This window comes from Chlorocebus sabaeus, chromosome 7 (genome assembly GCF_047675955.1).
Source record: "Chlorocebus sabaeus isolate Y175 chromosome 7, mChlSab1.0.hap1, whole genome shotgun sequence".
NCBI lineage: Eukaryota > Metazoa > Chordata > Mammalia > Primates > Cercopithecidae > Chlorocebus > Chlorocebus sabaeus.
In genome coordinates, this window is record NC_132910.1 from 94,485,793 (window position 1) to 94,504,363 (window position 18,571).

The window sequence follows — 18,571 nt, forward strand, 5'->3', positions numbered from 1 at the left end:
TATAAAAGGTTTATGAAACCAAATATTTCTGAGGATTACTAATCTTGAAAATGTGGTCATCTCTTGTGGAGATTATTTAACCGAGACTTACTTAAATGTATACAGGGAAATGAGAGGAATTTATGAAGTTACAAACCTACGTTGAACATATGTTCATGTTTTACGTGTGTGTGTATATATATTATATTATGTATATTATAAATTATATAATATATATAGTTTTTTTAAAAATAGAAATTATTGTCTTCCATTTTATATCTGTAACTTTCTACTTATCACCAAGTCACTGGTAGTGGGTTTTTTTTTGGGGGGGGGGCTTGTTTTACACAAAATATTTTGCTGTCCAAAATACACTTTTATAATACAGTTATAAATATTAGTTATGTGTTTGTGCACAAAAATTATGTCATTATAAATTTGTACAATGTATGATTGTAAACATAAGGGAATATTTCTGAAAGAATGCAGACTATCATTTTTATTTGGGGAACAATTTTAGGTATTGTTGTCAAGGCTTATGTTTGTTATAACATGTTTCTGTAATTAGCTCTTCTAGGTTTCCCATGTCCCCCCGACCAGATTCAGTGCATAGCACAACTTCAAGCAGTGACTCACATGACAGTGAAGAGAATTATGTTCCCATGAACCCAAACCTGTCCAGTGAAGACCCAGTATGTAAAGTTTTAACTTCTCCTTTTCTGAGCAGCCCTTTTCAGTCATTCAAGCTAGAACTGTTCTGTCTATAAATTTTATCATCATATCTTTACATACTTAAGAAAAAGCAATAAAAGACAACTTTTTAAAAGCTTAAAAATAATGTCATAAACTCTAAAAACAATAAAGGGTGAAAGTAAACTGTAAATGAGTTTAAAAAAAAAAAAAAAGTTGCCTGGCACAGCAGCACAACCCTGTAGTTTCAGCTGTTTGGGAGGCTGAGGTGGGAGGATCACTTGAGTCCTTGAGTCCAGCGGTTTGAGGCTAGCCTGGGCAACATGTCACCCCATGTCTAATTAGAAAAAAAATAAAGTTTTCAGTTATATGTCATTTAAGAGATACTTGATTTTTGATACTCTTCAAGAAAATACACTGGTAGCATTTTACAATACAGTTCTCTAAGGCCATGTCACAGCACTCTAATAGTGAAATGGTCTTATAAATAAGTAATATACCCTTAGATAGGTATAAAGATTAAAGAAGACCTCTTATAAACGTAACATGTTTCAGGTTGGCTATACTATCATAAAGCATGAGAATTTTCTAATGGTAGTGAGCATTTTGTTCCTCAGATATCAGGTAGTTGCCAGAAAATACTTCAAATGTTGAAGAATACAACCCCCCTGAAACTAAAATAAAAATTGCAATACAAAAGAATAAAAATTTTAAAAAGTGCATGTTAATTTTTAATCACAAACAGAAAAACGTAAATAAGCATAGTTTATATAATAAGCTGCATGTTTAGTGGCTTCTTTATCACTTCTTCTTGTATCTCAGGCCTTCCTTAGGTAATAATTTTCCTTCTCTCTTAAATATGTTCTTTAAAATGTATGCCTTTCAGGAAGGAAAAGATCAGGCTAAGGAAATTAAGTAGTAAAAAATCCAGATGATTGAAACAAAATAGACTTAGCCAATGGAGTCAAACAAATTTTAGTGTGAAAGCCTTTAAATAAAATGCAGAAAGTTTTTTAAAAATTTAATTTGAAAGCAAGGAATATAAAGATCCTGTAAACACATAATTGAGTACAGATACAATTTTAATAATGTTCAAGTTGGGTTATCATAGCGAACTACCTCTTGATGTCTCAATCTTAGTGTGAACCAAGTTTAACTTTTAAAACTACGTTTAGCTTGCTCTAAGCTAGGCTTTAATCAGTTTTTTAAATATTACTTATTTTCTTTCTATCCTAAAAGGTTGTTTAACTTTTTAAGCTATGTCCTTTTGAAAGCAAAGATTTAGGCTTCCGTAGATGTCCAACAGTATGAGTGGTAGGTCTCATGAATGTCTGACCGTTGATTTTGTTGTCTAATACTTTCAGAATCTCTTTGGCAGTAACAGTCTTGATGGAGGAAGCAGCCCTATGATCAAGCCCAAAGGAGACAAACAGGTGGAATACCTAGATCTCGACTTGGATTCTGGGAAATCCACACCACCACGTAAGGTAAGTGACATGTGACATGCCTCTTCTGTGTATACAGTTCACACATCAAACCTGAAGAATTATCTCCTTTGGGATAATTTTATTAAGTTATGTTTAATATAAATTTAGTCTGGTCTGCTACTTGATGCTGTCTCATAAACCACAAATAACATAGTTATGGAGAGTGATTTTTTTTTCCTTTCTGACGGTTAGAAATTTTATACTTTCTACTCTTTTAGTGGTTACTATTGAAATAGTTATTTAACAAATTCTTTTTTGTTTTTTTTTGTTTTTTTTCTGAGACAGAGTCTTGCTCTGTTGCCTAGGCTGGAGTGCAGTAGCGTGATCTTGGCTCACTGCAACCTCCGCTTTGCAGGTCCAAATGATTCTTCTGCCTCAGCCTCCCAAATAGCTGGGATTACAGATGTGCACCACCACTCCTGGCTAATTTTTGTATTTTTAGTAGAGACAGCGGTTTCACCATGTTGGTCAGGATGGTCTCGAACTCCTGACCTCAAGTGATCCACCCACCTCAGCCCTCCAAAGTGCTGGGATTACAGGCGGAAGCCACTGCGTCCAGCCATTATTTAATGAATTCTAACGTTAAGCGTTAGTGTCTTTACTCTCCTTAAAATGTTCAAATTATGTGCTATTTTTGCCCAAAATTTTAATGTTATCTTTTTTGTTAAACCCACAAATTAGATAGTATTATTACTGCTCTTATTATATAACAATGTTTATTTACATTTTCCTACATGTTTACCAGCTTATCATTCCTTCCTATTTCTCAGACTTTCCTTCTGCAATAATTTTCCCTCCACCTGAAAGGAAGGTGAAAGGACACTTCTAGGGAAATATTGACACTATTCCCTCATTTCATAGCAAGGCTGCTAATAGCTGGTATGGAACCTTTTTGCAAATTATTAAAAGGTGCTTCTTGCACTGTGGTGACAGAGCTCTGTGCTGTGGGCGAGTGCAGCGTGGTGAGCAGCACATAGCCTCCCTTTAGAAGTGCCTTTAGTGGAGGTCTGTTGGTTATAATTTTTTTCAGTTTTTGTATAACTTAAATGTCTTTATTTTGCCTTCACTCTTGGAAACACAGTTTTCTTGAGTTTACAGTTCTTAATCAACAATAATTTTCCCTCAGCCCATGGAAGATACTGTCCCACTACTGTCTTGCTTCTATTCCTATGGAAAAATTGCTGTCAGTCTAATTGTAATTCCCTTGTGTCTTTTCTGACTGGATGATTTTAAGGTCATTTCTATATCTTTGGTATTCTACAGGTTCACTACAATATGTCTAGACATAGATTCCTTTTTATTTATCTTGCTTAGAAGTGCTCCCTTCTTTTTGGATTCATATTTTTTATCATTTCTGGGAAAGTCTCAGTCACTATTCAAATATTGCTTTTCTATTTCTAAAATGAAGTTCGGTTTGGGTCTTTTTCAAATATGTCTGGCCAATTTAATAGCTCCTCTTTCAATATCTGAAGTCCTTGGAGGTCTGAATCTGTGTATATTGTTTCTCCTCACACTCTCTACAGCTTGTTTGTGCGTTTTATGTATTTTCATTGCAAACTCATTTTGTTGAACATATCTTCTGAGGACCTAAATTTCCTCCATAAACTATTTGTATTTGCTTCTGCTAGGGACCAGGAGGTGCTGCCACCCTAGGACTACATCAGTTCCCTTCAGGGGTCCCTAGCTTGATGGGATAGTCTCAGTTTCAGCATCACCTCCAATCCTGATTGCATTTTTGAGACTGACATTCATCCTAAAGTCAACACCACGTTTACCATTTAGAAGCTCACCACTCCCTCTACTTCTCTTATACCGTAGACATTTCACTTTCTAGTGAGTGCAGCAGTGCACTGATAATTCTATTTAAGTATCTATATCTTGTTGAATTTTAGGAATAAGAAGGCACCAGCTTATGTAGTTTGTCATTCTTGAAGTATAACTTTTCAAAAAACATTTCTTGTTAGCTCTCAAAGTAAATACTGATTCATGTTCTCAGAACTTGAAAGTCAAGCTTAAGTCGACAGGAGAATCAAGCTGTCTATGTTAAGAAATGGCATCTGCTGTCCCTATTTTATATGAATTTCATCTGTCATGGAAGCATTAGTTTGAATTCTTTTTTTTTTTTTTTGAGACAGAGTTTTGCCCTGTTGCCCAGGCTGCAGTGCAATGGCACGATCTCAGCTCACTGCAACCTCTGCCACCCGGGTTCAAGAGATTCTCCTGCCTCAGCCTCCCAAGTAGCTGGGATTACAGGCACGCGCCACCGTGCCAGGCTAATTTTTGTATTTTTAGTAGAGATGGGATTTCAGCCTCTTGGCCAGGCTGGTCTTGAACTCCTGACCTCGTGATCCAACCATCTCGCCTTCCCAAAGTGCTGGGATTACAGGCGTGAGCCACTGCACCCGGCCTAGTTTGAATTCTTAAATATAATAATTTTAAATTTAAGGCAAAAATAGTATATAGTTAGGAGAGAGACATTTTTAAGGTGAAGTAGTTGATGTTATTTTTTGTGTATGACCCAGAAGAATTTTAAGAGTATTCATGGCCAGGCACGGTGGCTCACGCCTGTAATCCCAGCACTTTGGGAGGCCGAGGCAGGCGGATCATGAGGTCAGGAGTTTGAGACCAGCCTGACCAATATGGTGAAACCCTGTCTCTACTAAAAATGCAAAATTAGCCGGGCATGGTGGCACATGCCTGTAATCCCAGCTACTCAGGAGGCTGAGACAGGAGAATTGCTTGAACCCAGGAGGCGGAGGTTGCAGTGAGCTGAGATCGCGCCATTGCACTCCAGCCTGGGCAACAAGATCAAAACTCCTTCTCCAAAAAAAAAAAAAAAAAAGTATTCACAGTGCATGGGTGTTTGTGTTTTAAGCTGAGTTGTACTCAGAAACACTCCTTTATATGTTGGACTTTTTGTTTTTTCTTTCTGTTTTAGCAAAAGAGCAGTGGCTCAGGCAGCAGTGTAGCAGATGAGAGGGTGGATTATGTTGTTGTTGACCAACAGAAGACCTTGGCCCTAAAGAGTACCCGGGAAGCCTGGACAGATGGGAGACAGTCCACAGAATCAGAAACGCCAACAAAGAGTGTGAAATGAAAATATTGCCTTGCCATTTCTGAACAAAAGAAAACTGAATTGTAAAGATAAATCCCTTTTGAAGAATGACTTGACACTTCTACTGTAGGTAGATCCTCAAATGAATAGAGTTGAAGTCAAAGGACCTTTCTGACATAATCAAGCAATTTAGACTTAAGTGGTGCTTTGTGGTATCTGAACAATTCATAACATGTAAATAATGTGGGAAAATAGTATTGTTTAGCTCCCAGAGAAACGTTTGTTCCATAGTTAACACACTCGTAGTATTACTGTATTTATGCACTTTTTCATCTAAAACATGGTTTCAGGTATTCCCAGTGTACCTTACCATAATTCCTTTGGGAGTTCTTGTTTGTTGTCACACTACTTTATATAACAATACTAAGTCAACTAAGCTACTTTTAGATTTGGAAATTGCTGTTTAAACTACAGTCTAACAACATTAAAATGAGAGGTAGATTCACAAGTTAACTTTCTAACTGAAGCTTCAGGTGATAACCATTAGCTTATACTTGGACTCATCATTTGTTGCCTTCAAAAATGCTGAGGATAATATATGTACTGGTGTCAGGACCTAGTTCTCTGGTTAATGTATGTTTAGTTTTTAATGGTGGAACTTTGTTATATTTTGTTAATTACAGTGTTTTTGGTTCATTGAGTGAAGATTCCGCCGGGTGGGATCTTGCACCTTTGAAAGACTGAATATTACACTACCAAGGAAGCCTGCAAATCATTGATGGCATGCAGTGATGATGTGCTCTTACACTTGTTAACATGTATTAAGTGTTATTTGCAAAAGGTAGATTATGTAACTAATCAGGTACGTACCAGGCAGTGATGTGCTAATACACTGATCAGGTTTAGACAATGAGCTTTGGTTGTGTTCTTGTTAGTCCTAATATTGGTTTTCAGTTTGGAATTAATAAAGCAGTTGACATTCACTGTTAGTTACAGCAACATACTGTGATTTTTAATTAGATAGTAATTCAGATTTATTACTTTATGAAATTCTGTCTTGACACCATAGTGCCCTTTCTATGATTTTTTTACTTAATATTCTTCTTGGCCTTATATTTAAATCCCTATGCAATTAATATTTTATATCTGCATTTTTTTAAAAAAAATAGATGTTATATAAGTGATTCTTATATGTAGCACCGGTTGCTTTTCCACTAAAAGAATTATAGATTTTGTACTGTGATTTATATTCACTGCCCAATTCAAGAAATATTGGAGCCTTGCTACAATGTGAAATGTTAGCCATGGACTCCTTCCAACCAGATTTCTGAAACCACCAGAGGGATGGTATAATTCTGTCTCACCTATAACATGGTCCTGTGACATAGATATTAAGACCACAAGTTATAGTGAGGCTACAATTATATTCATGTGTCTCGGCTTTCCAACATAATTTAGAAAGCACATATAGTTGTTTTTTAACCAAGTTACATACAATCTCATGTACTGATTTGAGACTTACAACAATTTTTGGAGGGGGCATAGAGAAAGGAGTGCCCACAGTTGAGGCATGATTCCCTCCATTCGGACCTCTAACTGTTGCCTGAGTACACAGATGTGCCCTGATTTCTGGCCCATTGGCCATAGTACTGTGCCTAATCACTGTAATAGGTTTATTTTCCCAATCCACAAACTAAAAATGTTCATAACAAGATGAATTGTAGACTAGTAACATTTGATGTTAAAACATTTGATGTTAAAACATCAAATGTTATATTTGCTTTAACATTAATTTTTTAAACATTTGCTTCTTTTTAAACAAAAACTAAAACCCAGAAGTGAATTTTTAGGTGGATTTTTAAATAAACAAGATTGATTGAGTTTGGTGTGCAAGCTGTTTTATAATGAAACCACAAAATAAAATCTAAAATCACTGAAATGTGCCTAAACTATCAAAACACATGATACAGCTAATGTGTAAAGATACTAAATTCTGTTACTTGGAGGATGAATATATTTAAGACTTAAAACACAATAATAAGTACATGATTCATTCAAAAATAAAAATCTTTACAGCTGCCCATCAGAAGGGTCTAAAGCACTTATGAATGTTTTTAGTCTAATTTATTATTGACTTTTTACAAGTCACCATATTTGAAGATCTGTAGCACTCTGATTTTCAGAAAATTTTTCATTCTGAATAATTTTTAAATGGTGATATATTAGAAAGGCAGTTTGCTTTAGAAAACTAAATTGCATTGAACATTGTATTCAAGAATTAAAAGTTTCTTACAGAGCAGTATTTTCCAAAAGTTTTTAGCACTAGAATCTTCTTTAGATGAAATTTTATGTATAACCCCAATACATAAAGCCTGAAAACTCAATTTTATCAATATAAATGTATTTTAGGTTCACATTATGCTTATTCATTTTGGCTCATTACTAAGCATAATAAGATTCTGAATTAACACAAATGTGGAGTTATACATAGTTGATGAAACCAGCAGCCAATTTATAGCTGTGCCCTATTTTATATGTATACTTAATCAAGAAAATTTTGATTCACACAAATGTAAGCAAAAATAATACGTTTTAAACATACATCTCAGGAAATTTTTAAATTAGAGATAGCTAAAGTTATTCAAGATCTATACAAAGATAAATTATCCTGGTAGTGCAAGTTAATACATAAGCAGTCTCCAGTATGGTAAAGTAGGGTATGTAACACATCAGAATGTGCATTTTTATTAAGTTTTAAAATATGTAAGTATAAAAACTAAATTTTAATCAAACCCTTTAAACTCACCTCCAAGAAGCTACACTTTGGCCAGGAATGGGCTAAAAACCACTGGTTCACCATGTGACAGTTATGATGTTGGAGATTGGAAATCTTTCTTCCACATTAGAGTTCTTTACCTTAATTCCTTATTTTGAAAAATTGTAAGATTTTATGAAGGTTTGAATACCAAAGCACAGTTCTGCTTTCAAACATTAAAATTCAAACTTGAAAAAGCTGTTTAACCCATGTAAGATATCATTTAGTAAGATGTAAAAGATTTTTTAAATCTACACTTCAGTTTATACATCTTTATCATTATCAATACTATATAAGTTACTGTGAGCATTTTAGAGAATTCCATAAAGGTACTATGAGTGTGTCTGTATGTGTGTGTATATATAGCATTGTATTTAATCATAGACTAAATTTAATTTGATATAGAAATATTACTTTACATGTACATTAAGGTCATAATTTCTGCTGGACTCTTTTATATTTAATTAATGGGGATTATAGTCTTCCTTCATAAATGCATTTAAACCGGAAATTGAACACCAGTGTTTTTCTTTTTCTACTTATGGGGAATTGTCTGCTTCCCCCTTTAGAGAAAACAGTATTTTTATATTTTGTTAAAATATTAACTACTTTATGCCTACACACTATGCTGTAGATACTGATCATAATTCTTGGGTGTTCACAAACACTCCTAGTGCCTCTTTTTTTAGCCCGTTGAAAGTGTTGGTATTACTACTTTCACTACAGAGCCTTTGGCCCTCTAATAATGCTGAGGGGGGTGATCCTTCCTGTTTCTGTCTTCGGATCATTCTGGTAGGTCTTCTCCTCCACTGTCAGGTAAGCAATCAGGTCCATGACAGGGATTGGACATAGGAACAAATTAAGTGGGTACACACAGTGAGAAAGATACATACATTCTGTGGTAACAACTACTGTCAATAACATCTGATGTTACATGCACATTTTTATATATATAATTTTAAAAACTGAACTATGAGAAGCCATGGTATAAATGAATATTGTAGACATCATGGACTTGATATGATAGAAATCAATTGTCAGGTTGAGATAGTTGTTTTTAATCTGTCTAAATAGTTTATGCATTACTACAGTTAAAAATAATTTGTCTTCTATAGACTTAATTTTATTCCGGTTCAGTGTAATCTCTGTTAACAGAGTTCCAGCAAACTGATTGGTCAAGGTATTAACATAACTTCTACTTCCTTTGCTTAAAAAGATGTGGTTTTATGTAAGTTCTTGATTACTGATGATCATCCCAAATTTTGACAACAAAATCATATGTATAAATTTATTTCTTCCCTCTTGCTCATCATCTTTTGTAAAGGTCCATTGTAGATCTTTTCTGCTACCAAATAAAACTTTTCAAACAATTTGGTTTCAAGACCTTAAATAGACAATTTGGATACTAAGATTGTGAACTGATAAGGACATTTAAATTTGTATTTCCAATCCTTCCTTAGAGTCTTTGTCTGCATCAAAAACCCAATTCTGCCATTAACTGTGCTTCCCAGTCCCACCTCTGTATGTCACTCATTTTCTGCAATAAAGATCTCACTAAATCATGTTGAAACACAAGTCATGATCCTCTCTAACTAAATAGGAAAAGCTCCCCGGAAAAACTCTGTTGCCACATGCACATGCCCTGTTACTCCTCCAGCCAGCCAGTGCTGCCAGCATGTTATTGAGTAAAAGGCCAAATAAATAAGGGCCTGCATGCAACCTTTATCTTCAGAAACTAGGTTTTATATGTAAAATATAACTTGGGAAATGATTCTGTTTATTAACTGGCTGGGATTTTTCATTTCTGTGAGAGTTTCAAATGTCTCCAGTACTTTATAAAATCCCAACAATTGCTGTAAGTCAGCACTTTGGTCCATTCAGCCCACCCAGCCCACTTGCAACTCTGACTGTCACTGAATCATATTTGGGAAGTTTGGGTAGGGTGAGGCTTCCTTCTTCTTCATTTCTCATATGTCTGTCACCTTCTAAACCATGAGACTCCTGAGTATTTGCATGTAACTTCTTTGAGGAAGTTAACACCATCTCTGATATAGACACACTTTTTGAGTTGCAGTTTCTATTAGAATTTTTTGGAGACTAATTTGCCAATTCTTTGAATATTATTGAATGTTTAAAAAGCTGAGTCTGTAATGGGAGGCATTTTATTAACTATTGTGATTGGGTAACATGTCCCCTTAGATTCCTGATTTAAAATTATACAAAATAACTATTTTTGATAAAATAAAGGAACACCTACAGAAAATTAAGTTTCTAAGATGTTTCTATACTTCATTAGAAAAGATTTTATTACTGTTCCTTACAGTTATTGGTGGTGATTAACACTTAACGTGTCTCCTCTGATTTTGTGTTCCATGTGGTGCTTGGAACATTTGGAGTACTTTGTGCGGGGGACATACAGTGGTATAGGAAATTTAAAAATTAAAATCAAATAATACCCAAAAAAGCCCACTTTATCATATATGGTATTGTGATGGTTAATACTATGTGTCAACTTGGTGAGGCTATGGCACCCATGTGTTTGGTCAAACACTAGCCTAGATGTTGCTGTGAATATATTTTGTAGATGTGATTAACATTTACAATCAGTTGATTTCAAGTAAAGCAGATTCTCATCCATAATGTTGTTGAACCTCATTCAATCAGCTAAAGGCCTTAAGAGCAAAAGCCAAGGTTTCCAAAAGTAGTAATTCAGCCTCAAGATCATAACAAATTAATCCTGCCTGAGTTTCCATTCTGCTGGCCTACCTGCCTTATAGATTTTGAACTGAAGACTGCATCATCACCTCTTACCTGATCCAGTCTGCTGGCCTACCCTACCAATTTCAGACTTGCCAGTTCCTACAATCCTGGAGCCTTTCTTAAAACTAATTCTCTCTCTCTCTGTCTTGTGTGTGTGTGTCTGTGTGTGTGTGTATATCTTCAAACACACATATAAAACATATAGGTATATAAGAATATATAGATATCTTACAGATAGTGTATCTTATTGGTTCTGTTTTTCTGGAGAAACATGACTGATAAACATTGAATCATTAATCTGTGTGCCTCTCATATCAAGCAATGGTTTTGAAGTTTAATTTGCAATGTATTAGCAGTCTGCTCCAAAAGTTTCTTTTGAAGCCATTTACCGACAGCGAACCATGTTTCCACTTCTGGCCATAACTTTTTATCTTCTAGGAACCATCAAATCAACACCTCCAATGATGGAAAACAGTATTCTAAGAAGAACACAGATTATTGGATTCTCGTCACATAGGGTACAGGATACTATTAAGGACAGAATTTCATTTGTAACACTGGGATGTAGTCTTCACCTCTTCACCTTTGTCACATGCTATGACCTTACACACTTACTTAGTTTTCCTTGCTTTAAATTCCCATTTTGTTTGTAAAACATATTACCCTGTGTACCTCTAAAGCTGTTTTTTAGTCAGCCTTGTTAAAACACTGCATTTGAAAGTTGCTTATTCCAGTCCTTAGACAAAACAGTAATTTTGGAAGTCAGACTAAGAAGAAAATACTGTTGTCCCAAATTTTGTTTCTACTTGATGGTGGTTTATTAATAATTTAGTCATTTCACTAAGGTAGCTGCTACACATGTTGAATTATTCAGGGTGCTTTGGGAAACATGAAATAAATCTACCTCATCTTTATCTTTACAAATATGTGTGAAAAAATAATACACAACAGTAAGTAATTATTTCTGAGGTACCAACTATGAGCTACCAAAGAAAAAGTTCTATAGTCAAGAAAAACCTTCATAAAGATGGAGATTGAGCTGGACATTGGAGGATTTGCAAGAAGGTTAGCTTGCTGTTGGTTTGTTTCATGAGAAGAGGTAAAGAAAAAGACAAAAGCAGAATATGGAGAACTATGTATTGGGTGGAGGCTTATGAAATATTGTATCAGTTATGCTGTATAATCAGAATGTAGTGACTTTAAAAAGTCATCTATTCTCATAGTTTCCATGGTCAGAAATTTAGGAGTGTCTTGGCCAAACAGTTTTGGTCCAGAGTCTCTACTGAAATTACAGTTGAGTCAGCTGTGACTGGAGTTATCTAGGGCTGAAGGATCTGCCTCAGGTGGTTTACTCACATGGCTGGCAAGTTGGTGCCGCCTGTTGTTGGGAGCCTTTGTTCCTCTTCATGTGGCTGCTTCACAGAGCTGCTTGAGTATCCTTGTAGCACAGGCGCTGGCTTCCCCCAAAGCTAGTGATCCCAGAGACCAAACAAATGACCTAGCCTTAGAGGTCACACACTGTCATCTCTGCTGTGCAGTAAAGGGTTTTACAGTTCACTCCTTGATTCACTGTGGGAGGAGACTTGCAAGGGTATGAATCCAGGAAGCAAGGATCACTGGGAGCTAGCTGTCACAAAGGCTAGCTGTCACAAAGGCAGAATTAAGAGTTGAGAGATGAGGCCAAGGATGGAAGACCTTTGAAAATGTCAGAACAATAAAGCATGGAAAGAGTAGGCCACAAGAAGTCAGGAGGCAGTTCTAAACCTAGGTCTGTGAGTTTCACTGTGTGTTCTTGTAAAACTATTGAACAGTTGCTGTTCGATATAATACATATGTAGTCCTCATACTACAAATTTATCACAGGTCAGGTGGCTAGAAGTCAAGCATCAAGGCTGGGTTGATGTGATTTCTTCTGAGGTCTCTTCACTTGTAGATAGCCATCTTCTCACTGTGTCCTCAGATGGTCTTTTTTTCTGTGTTGACACCCCTGATTCTGCTCTCTCATTATAAAGACATCAGTCATACTAGATTAGGTAAAATGAATAATTTTACCTTAATTACTTCTTTAACGACCCTATCTCCAAAAAATTGACACATTCTGAGCTTGTGGCTATGTTTATGTCTCATCTACCTGGCTATGTTAACTTTTCCCAGCAGGAAAAGATGGCACACTCAAAGGAGTAATTGAAGAGAGTTGAATGAAGGGACTATTGCACTGGTAAGGTTAAGGGAACCAACAAGGAGTGGTTAAAAACCCTGAGTAATCTGCATGTGGTGGTGCATGCCTATAGTCCCAGCTACTCAGGAGGCTGAAGCAGAAGGATTGTGTGAGTCCAGGAGTTCAAAGCTGCAGTGAGCTATGATCACACCACTGCACTCTAGCCTTGGTGACAGAGCAAAATGACCTCAGCTCTTAAAAAATAAAATCCTGAGCAACGTAAGTGACTATCAGCAGTGAGAAGCCATTACCACTTCTAGAACTACGGAGGCGAGTGGAGGAAGCTATTATACCCAGCAAGAGCTGTAGCAGGTGGAGACAGTTTGCCAACAGACACTTTAATCTTAGGTAAAGGGACACACATACTATCAAATGCTGACCAGCAGTGAAGAAACCAGGGTACTCTCTCACAGCTTGCCATTGGCTAAAACCAACCAGCAGCCAGAGAGCCTGGGAACCCAGAATATGTAATACATAGAAGTCAGTCTCCCAGGGCACATGGGAAAGCAGAGAAGGGTGGAGAACACATCAGGTACAGCAAACAGAGAAAATCCTTAACAATCTTCATATCTGTCATCATGTCAAACCAGTAAGTCAATTAATCTTTTATTGATCATCCTCATGGAAATAAAGCATCTGTAGAAGATTGGGTTGCTTAACAGCTGATCCAACCTCTCTCTGGAGTACCCTCCTGTACTTAAGCTGTAAGGATAAAAACTACATTTCCCAGACTTCCTTGCAACTAGGGCACTGCTTGTAATTAACTTTTCACCAGTGATACTTGCTTAAACTCAGAAACTGAGTTCAGTGGAGAGACAGAAGTCTGTGAGGCATCAATATTAAATCTCGCAGTTTGCATTTAGGATGTGAAGTAATGGATTCCTGCTAAGGAATTCCTGCAGTGGTGTATGCTTGAAGCCAATACTTGCCATGGTAGATTACTGTACCCTGAAGGTATTATGGTTTCAACCATTGGTTCAGTGGTTTCCTAAACCCAGATTCCCGATTGTTCCCATGTCTAGCAGTTCTGTAGTGTTGTTCTGAGAATCCTTCCTAAAGAGCCTTCATACCTACCAGTGAGTGGTGTGATTTTAATCTTCATTAAATTATCTGTTGTTTAAAAATTACTAGCGTGGATTAATTCGCTTGAGCCAAGCTTGTTGCATTCTGAATTTTTTTTTTCTACTTTCACATTGTAAAACTGTAATTAAAGACAATCTGGGAGAGGAACAAGAAAAATGCCCACAAACCGTGTTACTTCCCTACCTTTGCCTAAATGTGCAGTTGAACTTTACCTTTTGCATTAACTATTATCATAAATGCTTTCCTGGTGTTAAGCATCTGAATTATTTTTAAAGACTGCATAATATCCCTTCAAATATTTTGAAATACTAAGTGATAATATCCAATATACATGTGAGTGATAGGACACTATCATCTACACCACTAGGAGCATAAATTGATACAACTTTTTAATTTTTTTTTATTTTTAATTTTTTTTTTTTTTTGAGATGGAACTTTACTCTTATTGCCCAGGCTAGAGTGCAGTGGCGTGATCTTGGCTTATTGCAATCTCCACCTCCCAAGTTCAAGCCATTCTCCTGCCTCAGCCTCCCAAGTAGCTGAGATTACAGGCATGCACCACCACACCTGGCTAATTTTGTATTTTTAGTAGAGATGGGATTTCACCAGGTTGGCCAGGCTGGTCTCAAACTCCTAACCTCAGGTGATCCACCCACCTCAGCCTCCTAAAGTGGTGGGATTACAAGCGTGAGCCACCACGCCCAGCCTCAACTTTTTCAAAGAGCAGTTTATACACACGATTTTAAAGTCTTGAAACTGTAGTTAGCCTTTAACCTAGCAGTTATATTTCAAGCAATTAGCATTAAAGAATTAATCACAAAAAATTGTCTCCAATGAATCAGGGGCTTATCCAACAATGGAGAGGCAATTAAGTTGTACATACACATGTATATAGCAATTTATAATGTAGAATAATAATTTTTAAAAGCATGTCCTTCCAACAGAGGAGACCTCAAAAAGGAAAGGTAGATCAAGTATTTGAGAGATCAGTCCCACTTTATCCTTGTTTAAATTACACTACCTTCACATTTTTGTTTGTACATTGGAAGATAAGTTTAAGATTTTACTTGGAAAATAGGTTTTACTACTTGAAAAAAATGTTAACTCTTGCAATAAAAGAATATTTGATGTCATGAATGGTTCTTCAAGACTATTGGTGTAAAAATTAAGACTATATAACCTGAGTATAATCCTGTTTTTGCATATAACTAACAGGATTAAAACAGCAGGATATCTCTACAGATACTGCAGACATTAAAATAACAAGAAAAATTATGGACAACCTTAGGCCAATGTATTTGAAAACTATATAAAATGAACAAATCACTAGAAAAGACAACTCACTAAAACTGAAAAAAAAATTGAATTGTTCTGTATCAGCTAAAATGAATTTTATAATTAAAAACCTTTTTCCAAAGAAAACTCTGAGCTTAGGTAACATCTCAATGGGTTCTATCAAACATTTAAGAAACAAATAGTTCTACCAAATATTTAAGAAATAAAAAATAAAGCCTGATAAATCAAGAATGCAAGGTTCTTAGCAATAAAAAAAGGGGAAATAATCACATGATGATCTCAATTGATGCAGAAAATTGTTAAGGAACTTCAACATCTATTCATGATTTAAAGAACAACTCTTAGCAACATGAAATAAAAGGGAAACTTATGGAAAAAAATATTTAAACATTTATCAGCAAACCTCACACTTAATGGTGAAATATTGACACCTTTCTCTTTGAGACTTGGAACAAGACAAATATGTCCATTATCACCACTTCTATTCAGCATTGTACTGAAGGACCTATGCAGGGAAAATTGTAAGAATTGGAGAAAATAAAACTGCTGTTATCCACAGACAATATGATTGTGTATGTAGAAATCTGAAACAAATATACAGGTAAAGGGTTGTTAGAAATAAGGTTAACATACAAAAATCAATTTTTGTATATAACAATTTGAATATGAAATTTTGATAGCATCAAAGAATTGATCAGAAATACATTTAAAATAGTATGTGTAAAACCTCTGCTATAAAATATTAAGAATAAAGTCAAAACAGAGGAATAAAAAAGAGTATATGATGTGCATGGGTGGGGTAATTCAATGATGTGAAGATACCAGTTTTCCCCAAAATTGATCTTTAAGTTCAATGCAATCTCATTCAAAATTCCAGGAGGTTTTAGTTTTTTGTTTTTATTTTGTTTTTGTTTTAAATGAACCTGAGAATCTCATTCTTAAGTGTCCACGGAAGTGCAAAAGACCAAGTATAGTCAAAATATTCTTGAAAAATAACAATGTGGAAGAAGTACTCTACAGGATTTACAACTTATTATAAAGATGTAGCAAGTAATATTGGTACCAGGAAGAAAAAGTATGCTAATGGAACTCAAAAGAGAACACAGAAAGAGAACTACATATATATGGACACTGATTTATGACATAGTAGCTGCAGAGCAGTAGGAAAGCAATGTGGACCACATGGATATCCATATAAATAAACGAAGAAAATTGACCTGTGACTCACATCATAAGCAAGTATCAATTCCTAGTGAACTGTAGATATAATTGTGAAAGGCAAAGCAATAACAAAGCTTATACAGGATAATCTTATGATTCAAAAAAAAAAAAAAAGGTTTCTTAAAGAGGACAAAAAAGGAATTAACCAAAAATTAAAGATTGACAAATTGAATTATATAAAAGTTAAGAACATCTACTCATCAATAGATACCGTTACAATAACCAAAAGCAAAACACACAGTGGGAAAATTAACAAAGGATTCATAAACTAATTATATTTAGAACTCCTATAGAGTAACTCAAAAATGCAGTAACTCAAAAAGGGGCAGGAGACAAGAGAATGCAAACAACACGTTATACTACTGCACATCCACTCAAATGATTAAAAAGACTGTCAATACCAAGCACTGCCAAGAATGTGAGAGTTAATCTCATGCAGTGCTAGTAGGGGTCAAATTAATACAATCACTTTGAAAGACTGTCATTATTTACAAAAGTTAGACATATGAATACCTTATGGCCTAAAAATCATACTACCGAGTTAGACCCAACTGAAATGCATGCACCGGTGTACCGAGACACAGACATAAGAATGTTCATGGTAGTATTATTTATAAAAACAAAATGAGCAAAATAATCCAAATGCCCATCAACTATAGAAAGGCTAAGTGACTTATGTTTTAATAATTCAGATATTTAAATGAATAAACTACAGCCACTCATAAGCATATAGATGAATTTCTCAAATACAAGATTGACTAAAAGATGCTAGATAAAAAAGAATACTTAACATATGATTTTACCCAAATAAAGTTCAAAAACACTGCAAAAACTAAACCATGGTGTTTAATGCATGCTTAGGTGGCAAAACTATAAAGGAAGTAAGGAGTTAATTTCCTAAAAATGAGGGTAGTAATTACACTGGATGAGAAGGACAGGTAAAAGGTTGGGAGGGGCACATGTGGTTTTTGGAGTGGTGGCAATGTTCTATTTATTCACTTGGGTGGTGGTTGCCTAGGTGTGTTCACTTTGTAATAATTCATTGTGCTGCATATTTTTGTTTTGTGAATTCTGTGTGTGTTTTATTTCATAACGAAAAGATTAAAAATAAACTACTGCCAAAAATGTTTGACCTGAATCTAACATCCAGAAGACAGAGGACAATTTAATTGACACCACCAGGAAACGGACAAAATATAGAACATTCTACATAAGACACCTTGCCTGGTCTCTACAAAAAGATTAAGTCTTTTTTTTTTTTTTTTTTTTTTTTTTTTTTTAAGTGAGGGAACGCTCCAGAACAAAAGAGACAAAAGCATAGCAACCACAATACTTCAAGGGGTAAGAAAGTGATTTAAGACATTTTAGGCACAAATAGCACATTTAAAATATGAACTAGATAATAAATGGTATTAAATAAGTACTTATAATTTTTCTGGTGTAATAACATTATGGCAATGTAATTGAATGTCCTTATATAGATGGCTGCTGAATTATGTAGGGTTAGAACATCTGAAAATAATATTGGAAAAAAATGCACACACATATACATATATGTACAGAGATAAATAAAGCAAAATAGTTGGCATGTGCCTGCAGTCCCATCTACTTGGGAGGCTGAGATGGAAGGATTGCTTGAGCTCAGAAGTTTTTGAGACCAGCCTGGGCAACATGGTGAGACTCTGTGTCTTAAAAAAATAAGATATAAGTTAAAATCAAAATACTAATAATTATTCCATCAAGGTGGTAAATGTTTATTGTACTATTCTTTCAAATTTTCTATTGAAGAGTTTTATAGTAGAAAGTTGAAAAGTAGTCGAACAATTCAATTATCTTTTTTATACTTGGAAAAAATGAGAGAAAGAGAAAAAAAAAAGGAAGGGAGGAAGGCAGGCAAGAAGCCAGGCAGTCAGGAAGGAAGAAAGGAAGGAAAGAATACACATATAATACATGGGAAAATGCTTGGA

General features: G+C 35.2%; 1 protein-coding gene across 4 annotated transcripts in view; it reads left to right on the forward strand.

The window, feature by feature from the left end:
- Positions 1-7,091, forward strand: part of GAB1 (GRB2 associated binding protein 1) — a 125,643-nt gene extending 118,552 nt beyond the window's left edge. For all 4 annotated transcript variants that reach the window (XM_073017652.1, XM_073017653.1, XM_007999879.3 and 1 more), the window contains 3 exons: positions 548-671; positions 2,034-2,156; positions 5,095-7,091. In XM_073017652.1, coding sequence (XP_072873753.1) covers positions 548-671; positions 2,034-2,156; positions 5,095-5,253 — 406 coding nt within the window. In that variant the 3' untranslated portion in view covers positions 5,254-7,091. The remainder of the gene's footprint in view (positions 1-547; positions 672-2,033; positions 2,157-5,094) is intronic.
- The last annotated feature ends 11,480 nt before the right edge of the window (positions 7,092-18,571 follow it).